Below are 20,785 nucleotides of genomic sequence, written 5' to 3'. Positions count from 1 at the left end.
GACCTTTGAACTGGGCCATTGGCTTTTCCTGGTTCTACAGTAGCTTCTGGCTTTTGGACTTGAACTGGGATATTGGCTTTGCAGGTTTTTGGACTTGCCAGTCTCCATAATCTCATGAGCCAATTCTTTGTAATAAATCTCTTTGCATATGTAAATATATATATTTTTGTTGAAAGTACGACATTCTTCATGTAAAAAATGTATTATTTCATGTAAGAATGGAGAAGGCAATGGCAACCCACTCTAGTATTCTTGCCTAGAGAATTCCATGGATGGAGGAGCCTGGTGGGCTGCTGTCTGTGAGGTCGCATAGAGTTGGACACAACTGAAGCAACTTAGCAGCAGCAGCATATAAGAACAGAAAGGACTCAGACCTGGCTTCAGTAATGATGACATACAGGCTTAGTTGCCCCACAACCTGTGGGGTCTTCCCAGTTCAGTTCAGTTCAGTTGCTCAGTTGTGTCCGACTCTGCGACCCTATGAATCACAGCATGCCAGGCCTCCCTGTCCAACACCAACTCCTGGAGTTCACTCAGACTCACGTCCATCGAATCAGTGATGCCGTCCAGCCATCTCATCCTCTGTCGTCCCCTTCTCCTCCTGCCCCCAATCCCTCTCAACATCAGAGTCTTTTCCAATGAGTCAACTCTTCACATGAGGGGCCAAAGTACTGGAGTTTCAGCTTTAGCATCATTCCTTCCAATGAACACCCAGGGCTGATCTCCTTCAGAATGGACTGGTTGGATCTCCTTGCAGTCCAAGGGACTCTCAAAAGAGTCTTCTCCAACACCACAGTTCAAAAGCATCAATTCTTTGGCACTCAGCTTTCTTCACAGTCCAACTCTCACATCCATACATGACCATTGGAAAAACCATAGCCTTGACTAGACAGACCTTTGTTGGCTAAGTAATATCTCTGCTTTTGAATACGCTATCTAGGTTTGTCATAACTTTCCTTCCAAGGAGTAAGAGTCTTTTAATTTCATGGCTGCAATCACCATCTGCAGTGACTTTGGAGCCCAAAAAATAAAGTCTGACACTGCTTCCACTGTTTCCCCATCTACTTCCCATGAAGTGATGGGACCAGATGCCATGATCTTAGTTTTCTGAATGTTGAGCTTTAAGCCAACCTTTTCACTCTCCTCTTTCACTTTCATTAAGAGGCTCTTTAGCTCCTCTTCACTCTCTGCCATAAGCAGGGATCAAATCCATGTCCCCTGCATTGGCAGGTGGATTCTTAACCACTGGACCACCAGGGAAGCCCTTAGAACTTGTTTTCGCCCAAGAAGTTACCCTGTACTTCTCAGGTATCATCTCTCCAACCCCTCTACCCTGGTAACCTCTGATCTACTTTCTGTCTGAATTTGCTTATTCTAGGTATTTCATGTAAGTGGAATCATATAGTTATTTCAACTTTATGTGTCTGGCTTATTTCACATTCATTATGTTCTAGCATATGTCAGAATTCATTCCTTTTTGTGGTTGAATAATATTCCATTGTGTGTGTACACCACATTTTGTTATCTGTTCATCAGTTGTTGGGCACTTGGGTTGCTTCTATCTTTTTGCAACTATGAATAATGCTATGATGAGTATTTTCAAACAAGTATCTGAATCCTGTTTTCTTTTGGGTTTATACCCAAGAGTGAAATTGCTGTATCACATGGGAATTCTATGATAAACTTTTATAGAACAACCAAATGGTTTTCTACAGTGACTGCATCATTTTATATTCCCACCAGCAATGTAGGGGCTTCCCAGGTGGCTCAGTCAGTCAGTTCAATCACTCAGTCGTCTCTAACTCTTTGCGACCCCATGAATCGCAGCACGCCAGGCCTCCCTGTCCATCACCAACTCCCGGAGTTCACCCAGACTCACGTCCATCGAGTCAGTGATGCCGTCCAGCCATCTCATCCTCTGTCGTCCCCTTCTCCTCCTGCCCCCAATCCCTCCCAGCATCAGAGTCTTTTCCAGTGAGTCAACTCTTTGCATGAGGTGGCCAGAGTACTGGAGTTTCAGCTTTAGCATCATTCCTTCCAAAGAAATCCCAGGGCTGGTCTCCTTCAGATTGGACTGGTTGGATCTCCTTGCAGTCCAAGGGACTCTCAAGAGTCTTCTCCAACACCACAGTTCAAAAGCATAAATTCTTCGGCGCTCAGCCTTCTTCACAGTCCAACTCTCACATCCATACATGACCACAGGAAAAACCAGAGCCTTGACTAGACGAACCTTTGTTGGCAAAGTCATGTCTCTGCTTTTGAATATGCTGTCTAGGTTGGTCATAACTTTCCTTCCAAGGAGGAAGCGTCTTTTAATTTCATGGCTACAGTCACCATCTGCAGTGATTTTGGAGCCCCAAAAAATAAAATCTGACACTGTTTCCACTGTTTCCCCATCTATTTCCCATGAAGTGATGGGACCGGATGCCATGATCTTCGTTTTCTGAATGTTGAGCTTTAAGCCAACTTTTTCGCTCTCCACTTTCACTTTCATCAAGAGGCTTTTGAGTTCCTCTTCACTTTCTGCCATAAGGGTGTGTCATCTGCATATCTGAGGTTATTGATATTTCTCCCGGCAATCTTGATTCCAGCTTGTGTTTCTTCCAGTCCAACGTTTCTCATGATGTACTCTGCATATAAGTTAAATAAGCAGGGTGACAATATACAGCCTTGACGTACTCCTTTTCCTATTTGGAACCAGTCTGTTGTTCCATGTCCAGTTCTAACTGTTGCTTCCTGACCTGTATACAGATTTCTCAAGAGGCAGGTCAGGTGGTCTGGTATTCCCATCTCTTTCAGAATTTTCCACAGTTTCTTGTGATCCACACAGTCAAAGGCTTTGGCATAGTCAATAAAGCAGAAATAGATATTTTTCTGGAACTCTCTTGCTTTTTCCATGATCCAGTGGATGTTGGCAATTTGATCTCTGGTTCCTCTGTCTTTTCTAAACGCAGCTTGAACATCAGGAAATTCACGGTTCACATATTGCTGAAGCCAGGCTTGGAGAATTTTGAGCATTACTTTACTAGCGTGTGAGATGAGTGCAATTGTGCGGTAGTTTGAGCATTCTTTGGCATTGCCTTTCTTTGGGATTGGAATGAAAACGGACTGTTTCCAGTCCTGTGGCCACTGCTGAGTTTTCCAAATTTGCTGGCATATTGAGTGCAGCACTTTCACAGCATCATCTTTCAGGATTTGAAATAGCTCAACTGGAATTCCATCATCTCCACTAGCTTTGTTCATAGTGATTCTTTCTAAGGCCCACTTGACTTCACATTCCAGGATGTCTGGCTCTAGGTCAGTGATCATACCATCGTGATTATCTGGGTCGTGAAGATCTTTTTTGTATAGTTCTTCTGTGTATTCTTGCCATCTCTTCTTAATATCTTCTGCTTCTGTTAGGTCCATATCATTTCTGTCCTTTATTGTGCCCATCTCTGCATGAAATGTTCCCTTGGTATCTCTAATTTTCCTGAAGAGATCTCTAGTCTTTCCCATTCTGTTGTTTTCCTCTATTTCTTTGCATTGATCACTGAGGAAGGCTTTCTTATCTCTTCTTGCTATTCTTTGGAACTCTGCATTCAGCTGCTTATATCTCTCCTTTTCTCCTTTGCTTTTCGCTTCTCTTCTTTTCACAGCTATTTGCAAGCCCTCCCCAGACAGCCACCAGGTGGCTCAGTGGGTACAAAATCTGCCTGCAATTCAAGAGACTCAGGAAATGCAGGTTCGACCCCTGGGTCAGGAAGATCCCCTGGAGGAGGGCATGGCGACCCACTCTAGTAGTGTTGCCTGGAGAATTCCATGGACAGAGGAGCCTGGCAGGCTATAGTTCATAGGGTCACAAAGAGTCGGACATGACTGAGCATGCATGCACAAACAAAACCAGCAATGTAGAAAGGTTTCAGTCACCATATCCTTGCCAGTGCTTGTTATTTTCCATTTTTTAAAAAAAAATTGTAACCCCCTAGTAGGCCTAGTCAGAGAAGGCAGTGGCACCCCACTCCAGTACTCTTGCCTGGAAAATCCCATGGACGGCGGAGCCTGGTAGGCTGCAGTCCATGGGGTTGCTAAGGGTCGGACATGACTGAGCGACTTCACTTTCACTTGTCACTTTCATACAATGGAGAAGGAAATGGCAACCCACTCCAGTGTTCTTGCCTGGAGAATCCCAGGGACAGAGTCAGACACGACTGAAGCAACTTAGCAGTAGCAGTAGGCCCAGTGTTATCTTATAGTGGTTTTGATTTGTATTTTCCTAATGGTTAGTGATACTGGACATGCTTATTGGCCATTTGTATATCTCCTTTGAAGAATATCTGTTTAAGTCCTTTGACCATTTGAAAAATTGAGTAGCTTGTCTTTTGTTGAGTTGTAAGAGTTCTTTATATATTTTGGACATTACACCCTTCTCAGACATATGATTTGTAACAATGTTCTTTCATTCTGGAAGGTTGTCTTTTCATTGTGTTTGTTTATGTTCTTTGATGCACAAAAGTTTTTGATTCAGGTGAATTCCAGTTTATCCATTTTTTCCTTTCCTTACTCATGCTTTTCATGTTATATCTAAAAATCCACTGTCAAATCCAAGGTTTTGAAGATTTCCCATATATTTTCTTCTAAGTGATGTATGTTATGTTTATATCATTGATCTGTTTTGAGTAAATTTTTATATATAGTATAAAGTAGGGGTCCAAATTCATTCTTTTGCATGGTAATATCCAGTTGTACTGGAATCTATTGATAAGACTGTTCTTTCCCCATTTGATTATCTTAGCATATCTGTTGAACATCAATTGACTGTAAATATGAGGGTTTTATTTCTGTACTCTCAGTTCTATTCCACTTATCTCATTCTAGCTTTTCTGATTCATTCCTTTGCAATACTTTTATCACCTTTTTACAATCTCATACAATGGTGCTCATTTAAAGCAAAAAGACAACTGGGCAGGAAATTGACAGAAAGGTGCTGTTTTGAGTTACTATCAGAGCATCTTTTTTTTTCCATAAGAATAAATGTTTATTGCCTCTCAAGTGTATGAAGACTTGAAGAGAGGTCAAATGAGTTCTTAAAACAAAATATCTGTATTTTGCAAATAATGAGACATTTTCTCTGATGTTAATATATTGATTATTAGAAAACACTAAACTTTTATTTAAAAGTGTCCATGATCCTTATGTTTCAAGACAGGCAAAGCTGTACCTTACACTAAAAGTTGCAGGTGGTCTTTGTATTAATATATTGTTGTAGTTATACAATTTAACATTGCAAGATTTTTTTACTATCTGCTCCCAGGAATTTACCACAGTGCCAGGCACATAGTGGTACTCAGTAAATGCATGCTAATAGAACAAATGCATCTTTCTGAAATATATTTCTCTTAATTTCCTATCCAAAATATGTACTAATACATACATATTATCAATATAATTTATTTCCCTTTACACGGGCATCAGTCATTTTGTTTTCTCCCAAATAACCTCATGTCCTTCTAAGCAAATTGATTTTAGCCATTATTATAAATTATTTTGTGGCATTTAGTTTATACTCATAAATCCATCATGAAACATCTCACAGTATTCTCTGTTTAGAATTGGTATCCACCGATTATGAATAGGAGTTGAGTTTAGTTGATTGAGAAATAAGTGATAATTCAGAGGAATCTGCGAAAAGAACTGGCTCCATTAACTCAGTAGGCATCTCCTGCATGGGCCACATTTCTACCCAGATGAATGACGGAGCATATGTCTTCTGACTTCTTTTGCTGTCTATAGATCTTCTCTGTCTGTAGTTATACCAAAACTGATGGATCATTTCTTTGAATGGTCTTGTGGTAAGAGTATAGAGAATCGGGTTCAAAGCACTATTGATAGGCAGAATAAAAATCACTACCCAAGAGGTTATGGTACCTAGAAGAGAAAAATGAAATTCTTTGAGTTTCTGTGGATGTTTACAAGGTATGTAAACGTCTTTTCCTTAGTTCTCCCCCAGCTGTCTTTTTAGTCTTAATTTTTCACCCCTGATGTCACATAATTAAATACCAAGTTTACATGTAGTTCCAGGATGTTTTTCCAGGGTGCTAGTATTTGAAGGGGTGCTGACATTTCACCCTGTATATTGTCACCCTGCTTATTTAACTTATATGCAGAGTATATCGTGTAAATTCTGGGCTGGATAAAGCACAAGCTGAAATCAAGATTGCCAGGAAAAATTCAATAACCTCAGATATGCAGATGATACCACCCTTATGGCAGAAAGTGAAGAAGAACTAAAGAGCCTCTTGATGAAGGTGAAAGAGGAGAGTGAAAAAGTTAGCTTAAAGCCAACATTCAGAAAACTAAGAGCATGGCATCTGGTCCTGTCACTTCATGGCAAATAGATGGGGAAACAGTGGAAACAGTGGCTGACTTTATTTTTTTGGGCTCCAAAATCACTGCAGATGGTGATTGCAGCCATGAAATTAAAAGACGCTTACTCCTTGGAAGGAAAGTTATGACCAGCCTAGACAGCATATTAAAAAGTGGAGACATTACTTAGCCAACAAAGGTCCGTCTAGTCAAAGCTATGGTTTTTCCAGTAGTAATGTATGGATGTGATAGTTGGACTATAAAGAAAGCTGAGTGCCAAAGAATTGATGCTTTTGAACTGTGGTGTTGGAGAAGACTCTTGAGAGTCCCTTGGATTGCAAGGAGATCCAACCAGTCCATCCTAACGGAAATCAGTCCTGAATATTCATTGGAAGGACTGATGCTGAAGCTGAAACTCCAATAATTTGGCCACCTGATATGAAGAACTGACTCACTGGAAAAGACCCTAACACTGGAAAAGATTGAAAGCAGGAGGAGAAGGGGACGACAGAGGTTGAGATGGTTGGATGGCATCACTGACTCAATGGACATGAGTTTGAGTAGTGGGAGTTGGTGATGGACAGGAAAGCCTGGTGTGCTGCCGTCCATGGGGTTGCAAAGAGTTGGACACAACTGAGCGACTGAACTGAACTGACATTTCAAGGAGCAGTTTTCTGCCTAAGTAACCTCCTGAATATATCAACAAAAGAATTCTAGTAGCTAGAAATGTGTGTTTTTGTTTTTTTTTTAACCAGGTGATTACATACTACTCTGATATGATTCAATTTTAGGAAAAACAATATTGTTTAGTATTTAAATCATACCTTTGCAAGTGCTTTAATTATTAGGTAGTACATGTATTTCTTAGAATATATAGACTTATCCTTAATATATTTCTGCTATTTATTTGGTTTGAAAAACTGGTATGCATTTTTAGGCTTTTGACTAGCTATTTATTTCAATAAAAACATGTTTGGCTAAACTTATCTTAAAATTACTGTAGTATATATGCAACTACCAAATCTTCAGATTTTCTTGATGATTTAATTTATGCTATGTTTCCTCTTGTACTTGTAAAATGTAAAGCACTATCACCACTAACCATGGGAAAAAGCAAAATTAAAGTTGTATGTTTATAAATTTTTAAAGTATGAATGCATATTGCAATATGCATACAGTTAACAGGATTATACATTTTTATTGTGGAAATTATACATAACATAAAAATTTCCATTTTAACCATTTTTAAGTGTACAGTTCAGTGGCATTGACTACATTCAGATTGTTGTGAACCATCACCACCATCCGTTTCCAAAGCTTTCTTGTCTTTCCACACTAAAACTCTGTGCCTTTATACAATAACCCCCCATCCCTTCCTCCCCCTAATCCCTGACAACAGCATTCACAAAATTTCTGTCTTTGTGAATTTGATTACACTAGTTGCCTCATATAAGTGGAATCATACAGTATTTGTCCTTTTGTTTCAGTAGCATAATGTCTTCAGAATCTATCCATATTGTAGCATATATCAGACATTCCTCCCTTTAAAGGCTGAATAATAATCCACTGTGTGTATATAATATATTTGGTTTAAGCATTGACCAGTGATGGACACTTGGGTTGTTTCATTTCCACATTTTGGCTTCTGTGAATAATGCTGCCTTGCACTTGGGTGTATGAATGCATGGTTCCCTAATTTCAGTTCTTTTGGGTATATATTCAGAAGAAGACTTTCTGGGTCCCATGGGAATTTTATGTTTAATTTTTTGAGGAACCACCATAGTGTTTTCTATAGCAGCTGTGCCATTTTACTTTCCTACAAGTACAAGAGTTCTAATTTCTCTACATCCTCACCAGTACTTGTTATTTTCTGTTTTTGAGAACAACCATCCTAATGAGTGTGGTGCATCTTATTTTGAACTATCAAGAGTGCCTTATCATCTCTCACACTTTGGGGTAATGTTCCTTAAATTGCTATGTATTCCAGGAATAAAAATTTCTTATGTTCTGGAAAAAATGAAGCAATTACTTGATAATCATATTGACCTGTGTTCCTTTCTGGTCATCTCGAGCATGGAATTATTAGAATTTCAACACACTGAGTGTAATCTATTTGAGCAATTAATACACTGCTGCTGCTGCCGCTAAGTCACTTCAGTCGTGTCCAACTCTGTGTGACCCCATAGACGGCAGCCCACCAGGCTCCCCTGTCCCTGGGATTCTCCAGGCAAGAACACTGGAGTGGGTTGCCATTTCCTTCTCCCAATGCAGGAAAGTGAAAAGTGAAAGTGAAGTCGTCAGTCGTGCCTGACCCTCAGCGACCCCATGGACTGCAGCCTTCCAGGCTCCTCCGTCCATGGGATTTTCCAGGCAAGAGTACTGGAGTGGGGTGCCATTGCCTTCTCTGAATTAATACACTAGAGGATATCAATGGTAGATTGGGTGATAACAGAAGAACTTGGAAGACAGAATAGTGTAAATCACCCAATTAGAATAGCAAGAAGAAAAAATAATTTTAAGAAATGAGGATAGTTTAAAGGACTTCTGAGACAAGTATACAAATATTTGCATTATTAAGGGTCCCAGAAGGTGAAAAGAGACAGGAAGGGGGAAAATGTATTTGATTAAACAATGGCTGAAAATTTCCTTCACCTGAAGAAGGAATCAGATATCCAGATCCAGGAAGCACATAAAGTCCCAAACAAAATGAACTCAAAGAGATACACACTAAGGCATACAATAATTAAAATGGCAGGAGTTAAAGATACAGAGAGAATTTTAAAGGCAACAAGAGAAAGACAAAGAGTTGCCTACAAGTTGATTTTTCAGAAGAAATTTGCAGGCCAGAAGCGAGTGGCATGATGTATTTAAAGTCCTGAAAGAAAAATTCCTATAACCTGGCAATGTTATCATTCAGAATTGAAAGAGCACCAAAGAGTTTCCCAAGAAGAAAAAAATTTAAAAATTCATCACTAGTAAGCCAGCCTTACAAGAACTGTCAAAGGGACTTTTCCAAGTGAAAAAAAGAAGGCCATAATAAAAAAATTATATGAGGAAAAAAATCTTATGGATAAAGGTAAATATATAGAAAAGGCAGTGGATCAACTATTTAAAAGAACTAATATGAAGATTAAAAGACAAAAGTTGTAAAATAAACATCAAATATAACTTAAACAGTTAATGCTGTAAAATAGACATCAAAATGAAACTTCACAGGAAATAATAAAATGTAGAATAAAAAGTATATATATGTGTGTGTGTGTGTGTGTGTGTGTGTGTGTGTGTATATATATATATATATATATATATATATATTTGAAACTACAAATCATAAACCAACAACAGATACACAAAAAATACAAAGGGAAAGGAATCCAAACATAACACTAAAGAAAATCAAGGATAGATGCTAAAAGACAAAAAGGAAAACTATAAAAACAACCAGAAAACAAGCAGCAAAATGGCAATAAGTACATAACTGTGAATGATCACTTTAAATGTAAATGGACTAAATGCGCCAGAAGAAAGACATAGGGTGACTGAATGGGTTAAAAACTAAGCACCATCTGTATGCTATCTACAAGAGAGTCACTTCAGAACAAAGAGTCACACATACTGAAAATGAAGAGATGGAAAAGGATATTCCATGTAGATGAAAAGAAACCTGGGTTAGCAATATACATATCAGACAACACAGACTTTAAAGGGAAGTCTGAAGCCAAAGACAAAGAAGGGCACTTATATAATGAAAAGGGGTAAACCCAAGAAGAGGATATATAACATTTGTAAACACATATGTACCTAACACAGAAGCACCTAAATATATAAAGCAAATATTATCAGACATAAAGGGAGAAATTGACAGTATTACAAGATAGTAAGGGACATTAATACCCCACTCACATCAATGGCTATATCATCCAGACAGAAAATCAATAAGGAAACAGTGGCTTTAAGTAACACATTATATCAGATGGACTTAATAAATATCTACAGAATATTCCATTAAAAACAGAAGATTAATAATCTCAAATGTGCAAATAACCTTTTCTAGGATAAATCACATGCTAGGCCACAAAACAAGTCTTCATAAATTTAATAAGACTGAAATCATATCAAGCATCTTTTCCAACCACAATAGTATAAAACTAGAAACCAGTTACAGGAAGAAACTGGAAAAACACAGATGAGTAGATTAAACAACATGCTACTAAAAACCTAATGGGTCAACAAAGAAATCAAAGAGGAAATAAAAATATCTTAAGATGAACAAAAATAGAAACACAACCCTACAGAATCTATGGACTACAGCAAAAGCAGTTCTAAGAGGAAAGTTTATAGTGATTCATCACCTCCTCAAGAAATAAAAAATTTCAAATAGACAACCTAACTTTCTAATTGAAGGAACTAGAAAAAGAACAAACATGGGCCTAAGTTAGTAGAAAGAAGGACGTAATAAAGGTCAGAGAAGAAAGAAATGAAATAGAGACTAAAAACAATAGAAAAGAACAGTGAAATTAAGAGTTTGTTTTTGAAAAAAATATTGATAGATCTTTAGCCAGACTCATCAAGAAAAAAGAGAGGAATCAAAATGGATAAAATTAGAAATGACAAAGTAGTTACAATTGGTATCATATAAGTACAAACAATCATCAGAGAAGACTATGAAACAGTTATATGCCAACAAATTGGGCCATCTACAAGAAATGGATACATTCCTAGAAACATAAAATCTTATAAGAGTGAATCAGGAAAAATATGGGAAAAGGTATTCCATGCAAATGGAGATCAAAAGAAAGCCAGAGTAGTAATATTTATATCAGACAAATGACTTCAAAATGGAGAGTGTTACAAGCGACAAAGACTCTTACTACCTAATAATGAAGGGATCAAATCAAGAAGAACATAGAACAATTAAGTCTCCTGCATTAGCAGACAGTTTCTTTACCACTGATCCACCTGGGAAGCCCAGCAATACAAGCTTACCTCAGGAAATAAGAAAAATCTCAAATAAACAACCTCTACATACAGGATATATGGAAAAAAGAACAAACGAAATTCAAAATTAGTAGAAGGAAATGAATCATAAAAATGAATCATAAAAAACAGAGCAGAAATAAATGAAATAGAGACTCAATATACAATAGAGAAGATCAATGAAACTAAAAGCTGGTTCTTGGAAAAGATAAACACAATTGATAATGCTTTAACCAGACTCATAAAAAAACAAGGAAGAGGATCAAAATCAATAAAATCAGAAATAAAAAAGAAGTTACAACTGACATCATAGAAATACAAAGATCATAAAACAACTACAAAAAACAATATGCCAATAAAACAGACAACCTAAAAGAAATGGACAAATACTTAGAAAGGTACAATCTCTCAAGACTGAACTAGGAAGGAATAGAAAATCTGAACAGACCAATTACAAGTACTGAGATTGAATCTGTGATTAAAAACCCCCAACAAAAGTCCAGGACCAGATGTATATTTTTATATACCAATTATGAACTATCAGAACATGAAATCAAGAAAACCATCCCACTTACACTCAAATCAAAAAGAATAAAATACCTAGGAATAATCTAACAATGAAGTGAAAGACCTGTATTCTGAAAACTGTAAGACACTGATGAAAAAAATTGAAGATAATACAAATACATGGAAAGATATACCATATTCATGGATTGGAAGAATTAATATTGTCAAAACGTCCATACTACTCAGTGCAATCTATAGATTCAATGCAATTCCTATCCAAATACCCATGATATTTTTCACAGAACTAGAACAAAAAATACTAAAATTTGTATGGAACCACAAAAGATCCCAAATAGCTAAAGCAATCTTGAGAAAGAGGAACAGAAGTGGACGTGTCATACTTCATGACTTCCAACTATACTACAAAGCTACCATAATCAAAACAGCACGAGGACTTTCCTGGTACTACAGTGATTAAGAATCTACCTGCTGGGACTTCCCTGGTGGTCCATTGGTTAAGATTCTGAGCTCCCAATGCAGTGGGCCCAGGAATTAGATCCCACATGCTGCAACCAAGAGTTTGCATGCTGCACTAGGACTTGGCAAAGACAAATAAATAAAAAAATAAAAGAATCTACCTGCCAAGTCAGGGGACATTTTTTTCAATCCCTAGTCTGGGAACTAAGATCCCACATGCCACGGAACAGCTAAGCCCATGCACCACAATTACTAAGCCTGCATGCTGCAACTACTGAAGCCTCCGTGCTCCACAACACAGAAGCCACTTCATGAGAAGAAGTCTATACACAGCAACTAGAGAGTAGTCCCTGTTCATTGCAACTAGAGAAAGCCCATGCACAACAATGAAGAGCCCGTGCACGAAAAGCCCACGCACTACAACAAGGACCCAGAAAAGCCAAAAATAAATACAAAATTAAAAAAAAAAACAGTATGGCACTAGCACAAAACAAAGACACAGTCAATGGAACAGAATAGAGAGCCCAAAATAAACCCACACATTTATGGTTAATTCATCAATTCTTTGGCACTCAGCTTTCTTCACAGTCCAACTTTCACATCCATACATGACCACTGGTAAAACCATAGCCTTGACTAGACGGACCTTTGTTGGCAAAGTAATGTCTCTGATTTTGAATATGCTATCTAGTTTGGTCATAACTTTCCTTCCAAGGAGGAAGCGTCTTTTAATTTCATGGCTGCAATCACCATCTGCAGTGATTTTGGAGCCCCCAAAAATAAAGTCTGACACTGTTTTCACTGTTTCCCCATCTATTTCCCATGAAATGATGGGACCGGATGCCATGATCTTCGTTTTCTGAATGTTGAGCTTTAAGCCAACTTTTTCACTCTCCACTTTCACTTTCATCAAGAGGCTTTTGAGTTCCTCTTCACTTTCTGCCATAAGGGTGGTGTCATCTGCATATCTGAGGTTATTGGTATGTCTCCCGGCAATCCTGATTTCAGCTTGTGCTTCTTCCAGCCCAGCATTTCTCATGATGTACTCTGAACTGTGGTGTTGGAGAAGACTCTTGAGAGTCCCTTGGACTGCAAGGAGATCCAACCAGTCCATTCTAAAGGAGATCAGCCCTGGGAGTTCTTTGGAAGGAATGATGCTAAAGCTGAAATTCCAGTACTTTGGCCACCTCATGTGAAGAGTTGATTCATTGGAAAAGACTGATGCTGGGAGGGATTGGGGGCAGGAGGAGAAGGGGATGACAGAGGATGAGATGGCTGGATGGCACCACTGACTCAATGGACATGAGTTTGAGTGAACTCTGGGAGTTGGTGATGGACAGGGAGGCCTGGCGTGCTGTGATTCATGGGGTTGCAAAGAGTCAGACACAACTGAGTGACTGAACTGAACTGAACTAAATGTATGACAAAGGAGGCAGGAATATACAATGTGAAAAAGGCAGTCTCTACAATAAGTGATTGTTGGGAAAGGTGCACAGGTACACTGAAAAGAATAAAAATAGAACATCACATTATACCTTATACAAAAATAAATTAAAAATGGATTAAAACCTTCAATGTCAGACCTAAAGCCGTAAAACTAGAAGAAAACATATGCAGTAGACCCTCTGACATTAATGTTAGCAATATTTTTTGGTTTCTATTTCCTCAGCCTAGGGAAACAAAAATTAACAAATGAGACCTGATAAAACTAAAAAGCTTTTGTACAGCAGAAGAAGCCATTGACAAAATAAAAGGTAACTACTGAATGGGAGAAGATACTTGCAAAAGACGTGACTGACAAGCGGAAATATCCAAGATACATAAAGAACAGATACAACTCAATATAAAAAAAATCTGTTTAAAAAATAGGAAGAAGACCTGAGTATTCATTTTTCCAAAGAAGACTTATGGATGGTCAACAGGCACAAGAAAAAATACTCAACAACCCTAATCATTAGAGAAATGCAAATCAAAACCACTGTGAGATATCACCTCACACCTGTCAGTGTGGCTATCACCAAAAAGACAAGAAATAACAAATGTTGGTGGGGATGTGGAGAAAAGGAAACCCTTGTACACTGTTGATAGGAATATAAATTGGTGTAGCCACAATGTAAAATAGTATGGAAGTTCCTCAAAAAATTAAAAATAGAACTTCTATACAATCCAGCAATTCCACTCCTTGGTATATATCCAAAGAGAGTGAAAACACTAATCCAAAACGATACATGTATCCCAATGTTCATTCCAATGCTGTTCTCAATAGACATGATATGGAAGCAACCTAAAAGGCCATTGACGGATGAATGATTAAAAAGATGTGGTATATAAACACAATGGAATATTACTCAAGCTTAATAAAAAAAGAATTAAATTGTGCCATTTGTAACAACATGGATGGCCCTGGAGAGTATTAGGCATAGTGAAATAAGTCAGAGAAAAACAAATACTATATGTTTTCTCACTTCATTTAAGAAAAAAATTTATCAGATCAGATCAGTCGCTCAGTTGTGTCCGACTCTTTGCAACCCCATGAATCGCAGCACACCTGGCCTCCCTGTCCATCACCAACTCCCGGAGTTCACTCAGCCTCACATCCATCGAGTTAGTGATGCCATCCAGCCATCTCATCCTCTGTCGTCCCCTTCTTCTCCTGCCCCCAATCCCTCCCAGCATCAGAGTCGTTTCCAATGAATCAACTCTTCACATGAGGTGGCTAAAGTACTGGAGTTTCAGCTGTAGCATCATTCCTTCCAGAGAAGTCCCAGGGCTGATCTCCTTCAGAATGGACTGGTTGGATCTCCTTGCAGTCCAAGGGACTCTCAAGACTCTTCTCTGACATCACAGTTCAAAAGCATCAATTCTTTGGTGCTCAGCCTTCTTCACAGTCCAACTCTCACATCCATACATGACCACAGGAAAAACCAGAGCCTTGACTAGACGGACCTTTGTTGGCAAAGTAATGTCTCTGCTTTTGAATATGCTATCTAGGTTGGTCATAACTTTCCTTCCAAGGAGTAAGCGTCTTTTAATTTCATGGCTGCAGTTACTGTCTGCAGTGATTTTGGAGCCCAGAAAAATAGTCTGACACTGTTTCCACTGTTTCCCCATCTATTTCCCATGAAGTGATGGGACCGGATACCATGATCTTCGTTTTCTGAATATTGAGCTTTAAGCCAACTTTTCACTCTCCTCTTCCACTTTCATCAAGAGGCTTTTGAGTTCCTCTTCACTTTCTGCCATAAGGGTGGTGTCATCTGCATATCTGAGGTTATTGATATTTCTCCCGCAATCCTGATTCCAGCTTGTGCTTCTTCCAGTCCAGCATTTCTCATGATGTACTCTGCATATAAGTTAAATAAACAGGGTGACAATATACAGCCTTGACGTACTCCTTTTCCTATTTGGAACCAGTCTGTTGTTCCATGTCCAGTTCTAACTGTTGCTTCCTGATCTGTATACAGATTTCTCAAGAGGCAGGTCAAGTGGTCTGGTATTCCCATCTCTTTCAGAATTTTCCACAGTTTATTGTGATCCACACAGTCAAAGCCTTTGGCATGGTCAATAAAGCAGAAATAGAGGTTTTTCTGGAACTCTCTTGCTTTTTCCATGATCCAGAGGATGTTGGCAATTTGATCTCTGGTTCCTCTGCCTTTTCTAAAACCAGCTTGAACATCAGGAATTTCATGGTTCACATATTGCTGAAGCCCGGCTTGGAGAATTTTGAGCATTACTTTCTTAGTGTGTAAGATGAGTGCAATTGTGGGGTAGTTTGAGCATTCTTTGGCTTTGCCTTTCTTTGGGATTGGAATGAAAACTGACCTTTTCCAGTCCTGTGGCCACTGCTGAGTTTTCCAAATTTGCTGGCATATTGAGGGCAGCACTTTCACAGCATCATCTTTCAGGGTTTGGAATAGTTTAACTGGAATTCTATCACCTCCACTAGCTTTGTTCGTAGTGATGCTTTCTAAGGCCCACTTGACTTCACATTCCAGGATGTCTGGCTCTAGGTCAGTGATCATACCATCGTGATTATCTGGGTCGTGAAAATCTTTTTTGTACAGTTTCTGTGTATTCTTGCCACCTCTTCTTAATATCTTCTGCTTCTGTTAGGTCCATACCATTTCTGTCCTTTATTGAGCCCATATTTGCATGAAATGTTCCCTTGGTATCTCTGATTTTCTTGAAGAGATCTCTAGTCTTTCCCATTCTGTTGTTTTCCTCTATTTCTTTGCATTGATTGCTGAGGAAGGCTTTCTTATCTCTTCTTGCTATTCTTTGAACTCTGCATTCAGATGCTTATACCTTTCCTTTTCTCCTTTGCTTTTCGCTTCTCTTCTTTTCACAGCTATTTGTAAGGCCTCCCCAGACAGCCATTTTGCTTTTTTGCATTTCTTTTCCATGGGGATGGTCTTGATCCTTGTCTCCTGTACAATGTCACGAACCTCATTCCATAGTTCATCAGGCACTCTATCTATCAGATCTAGTCCCTTAAATCTTTTTCTCACTTCCACTGTATAATCATAAGGGATTTGATTTAGGTCATACCTGAATGGTCTAGTGGTTTTCCCTACTTTCTTCAATTTAAGTCTGAATTTGGCAATAAGGAGTTCATGGTCTGAGCCACAGTCAGCTCCTGGTCTTGTTTTTGCTGACTGTATAGAGCTTCTCCATCTTTGGCTGCAAAGAATATAATCAATCTGATTTTGGTGTTGACCATCGTTGACCATTACAAGTTATTTACTAGTAAATTAAGAAAAAAACTTAATTTACAAGTAAATAACATTAATCTAAAAATAAAAGGAAATGGCTTAGGAAAAAAAAGAACTAAGCAACTTCCTCCTAGTAAACATTTGATCAATGAACAGAGCTTTAACTACATGTAACTCTGACTTATGATTCTTGAAATGAGTTACTGTTAGGAATCTTAATACTCTTTCTAGAGGAACTCTTAGAAACAGATTTATTATTTCATTATAAGAAGAAAAAATTTGTACCTGGTATTTCTACCTGAAGCAATGAGAGAAATTTCAGTATAAAGATGGGTATCCAGCATAATGCATCAGTAAATACAATAAAGAAAAACCGTTTGGCAAGGATCATCTCTTTTTTAACTTGATTCCGTATTTCATTTGCTGTTATGGCACTTTGATGAATGCTGTAAAACATACTTCCGTAGGAAAAAACTATGATGATAAATGCTGCCAAGTTAATACCTATTAAGAACACATAGATTATTATTAATAAATACGAGCATTCTTTCCAAACAAACATACCCTCAGCTGTTATTATAAAGGAGAAGGCAAAGACCACAATGTGTTTTTGTTCTTTATAAGAATTACTGAAGTGCAAAAATCGTGAATTAAAAATTTTAAATATTGTTGAAGTTATAAGGATGATGAAATGTTTAATTTTAAAATGACATATTACATCAACATGAATCTGCCACGGGTGTACACGTGTTGATGTATGGCAAAACCAATACAATATTGTAAAGTAATTAGTTTCTAATTAAAATAAATAAATTTAAATTTAAAAAATTAAAAAGGCATTTATTAAAAAAAAATGACATATTAAAATTAGATTTCAGTGATTATAGTGATTTAGTGAATATCCTGGGCTTATTAAATTAATCTGTCTATTTTTTTTGTAATTCAGTTACTTTAAATTATACTTTGAGAATATTTTTTCAAAAGGAAACACTTGTCTATTCCCAAGCCAAAGACCTGTGTTGCTACTTTGAATCTATTCATATTATAAAGGCAAAGAGTTGAAATATATTTTGCTTAGTATTATTAGGGTGAATGCATGAAATGCAAGTGTTTAATGTCTTGTCTTTTATTAAAGTGCATCATATGTGAATTAATATGATAAAGTGGTAATTTAGAAAAAAATTCCCTTTAGGGAGTTTTGATAAAATCCACCCCCAGTGTCCATTCTGGCTAGAAGATCTGAAATTAAAATGTAAATGTTAAAAGGCATAATGAGTTCCATATTGTGACTTATTTTAGCACTTAAATAAAGGGGCTTTTAAAAAATACTCATTTTAAGTCTTGAATCTGCTACAATATTTTTTTCTGTTTTTTTTTTTTTTTGGCTGAAAGACATGTAGGATCTTAGTTCCCTGACCAGGGATTGATTTTATTTTTGCCATTCTTTTTTTTTTTTTCACTTTTGGATGGCACACAACATGTGAGATCTTAGTTCCCTTGCCAGGGATCAAAACCCACATCTCCTGAACTGCAAAGCAGATTCTTAACCACTGGACCACCAGGGAAGTCCCTCTGGCCAGGGATTGAAACTGCATCCTTTATACTGGAAAGGGAAATCTTAACCACTGGACTGTCAAGTCCTTGAAAAAGGCTGTTAATACAGAATTTCTTACCAAGAAAAATTGCCACTGAATAAATCTGGGCTCCAGTACTTTCTGCATCTTCTGAATGAAGAGGGAAACATACTCCATTGGTGCCATAGTAGTTTTTGAAAAATTCCTTATTGCTCAGTGGAATGAAAGCCACGATAACCCCAATAATCCAAATAAGAATCAAAACTGTAATGGTTCTGCATTTTCCAGGTCTTAAACATCTAAAAGGATACACAATGCAGATATATTTTTCCAGTGTCAGAAATGTTAAAAGTAATACAGATACTTCTGTGGACAGAATGGCCAGGGACCCCAGAAGCTGACAATGAATGCTCTCCATCCACAGCTGCGCATGTTTATTGTATTCTCCTCGAAACTTCAGGTCAAAGGCTCCGATCACAAATAAATAGATTCCCATCAAGCAGTCGGCACCTGCAGGAATCAGTAAATTTAACAAATGTAGAGAAATAAATAGGTGAAACGGAATTATCATTAAACAGTAATATTTTTAACATTAGCCCCAAATAGACAAGTGTCTCTATCTTGGGGGGAGGTAAGATGTATTCTAAGAATTCATCTCTATGATAACAATGCTTACAGCATCCTCTGCAGCTAAATATGTAATCATGTCTCTGCTTTTATCTAACACACAGGTCTGTAAGAGCAGGAGTCTTGTCTGTTTTGTTTTCCTTCCTAGTCCCATCACCTAGAAATGCTGAATAAATGAGTAAAATGCAACTATGTTCTGCATTCAATTATGAACAAGATAGGGGTATTATAATTTGGTTCATTTCTTCCACTGAAATTCTCCCAGTTTAAGAAGTTAAGTCATTCAAAATCCCAGAGAAAGTATTTCAGAAGCTGCTATGATAGAGTAATGACTATGAATTTTGAGGTCTATAATTTAGAAGATATGAATAATTATGAAGTGCTCTATAGTTAGTATAATTTTAAGGGGCTTAAATGTCTTATCCAGAGGTGGTCTAAGCAAAACTGTTCTGATTCTTTCTTCCCATGTTAACATCTTTCTCTGTCTTTTTTGAGACTCCTCCAAATCAGTTGTTCGTGTGATACATTTCTTGGTGTATTTTCTTTTTTAAGTAAATATTGCATATCATAAAGAGAATTTTTTTTTAACTGTGCAAGCATTCTACACAATGATCCTAAAATCATATCACAGTGTAAATCACAAGGGTAGCCTTAATCTTTAAACACTTAGGTTATATTCTAGCCTTTACCAGGGAAATTGAGTGAACTCAAAATTTTATAGCTAGCAATACAAAGTAGTTAACAATTTCTGAGTTCTGTTTCTTAGGCAGTTTGCAATGAAAAAACAGCTCAGTCTTAGACTTTGAATGAGTGCAGGGGTAAGACATAGCACAGCACTCATAAAAAGCAGGACACCATGTAGATGGATGTTTGCTTGAGGGAGTATAGGTGAATTATAGGCCACTTGACCCAGATTATAAGCAACTGGAAGACTAGTTTCTTGCTTTTATTTATTTATTTTTTTAATATTCTTCCTTTAACATACTACCTTGCAATCACGTTTCAGCAACTTAAAAAAATTAATACTACTTAAAACACTTTCTTATTTAAATATTTCAAATTATGAATGGAAAAGATGTTAGAAGCTCAGAGACCAGAAGAACAATAATGTCTGAACTTAGTGTCTACGAACTGGACGCGCACACAAAAAATAAACAGAGCTCTGGGCATGGTAATGTGACAATGAAAGGTTTCAAGGTTATTCATAGTAAAAAATTTTACATGCTTTCAAAAAATACTACACTGGCTTCCTGGTGGCTCAGCTGGTAGAGAATCTACCTATAATTCAGGGGACCCGGGTTCAATTCCTGGGTCAGGAAGATCCCCTGGAGAAGGAAGTAGCAACCCACTCCAGTATTCTTGCCTGGAGAATCCTATGGACGGAGAAGACTGGCGGCTACGGTCCAAGAGGTCACAAAGAGTTGCCCACAACTGAGCGACTAACTCACAAAATATTATACCTTTAGAGAAAAGTGAATGAACAAATGCTTCCTTATCAGACAAAATTAACGAATGAGTGCTTCATTAATCTGTGTAAGGTGACTGAGTTTTCTTACTTTAAAAACT

The 20,785-nt window shown here is 37.6% G+C and overlaps 1 protein-coding gene across 10 annotated transcripts in view; it reads right to left on the bottom strand.

Moving 5' to 3' along the window:
• Positions 1-4,899: 4,899 nt before the first annotated feature.
• Positions 4,900-20,785, bottom strand: part of RXFP1 (relaxin family peptide receptor 1) — a 131,924-nt gene continuing 116,038 nt past the window's right edge. For 5 of the 10 annotated variants that reach the window (XM_070386434.1, XM_070386431.1, XM_070386438.1 and 2 more), the window contains 3 exons: positions 18,692-19,102; positions 17,304-17,522; positions 4,900-5,907 (listed from right to left, as the gene is read on the bottom strand). In XM_070386434.1, the coding sequence (XP_070242535.1) occupies positions 5,606-5,907; positions 17,304-17,522; positions 18,692-19,102 (932 nt within the window). In that variant the 3' untranslated portion in view covers positions 4,900-5,605. The remainder of the gene's footprint in view (positions 5,908-17,303; positions 17,523-18,691; positions 19,103-20,785) is intronic. The other 5 variants (XM_070386430.1, XM_070386432.1, XM_070386435.1 and 2 more) reach the window with 1 other exon arrangement.

This window comes from Bos mutus, chromosome 17 (assembly GCF_027580195.1).
Source record: "Bos mutus isolate GX-2022 chromosome 17, NWIPB_WYAK_1.1, whole genome shotgun sequence".
Lineage (NCBI taxonomy): Eukaryota > Metazoa > Chordata > Mammalia > Artiodactyla > Bovidae > Bos > Bos mutus.
This window is presented reverse-complemented; position numbering and strand designations above follow the sequence as displayed.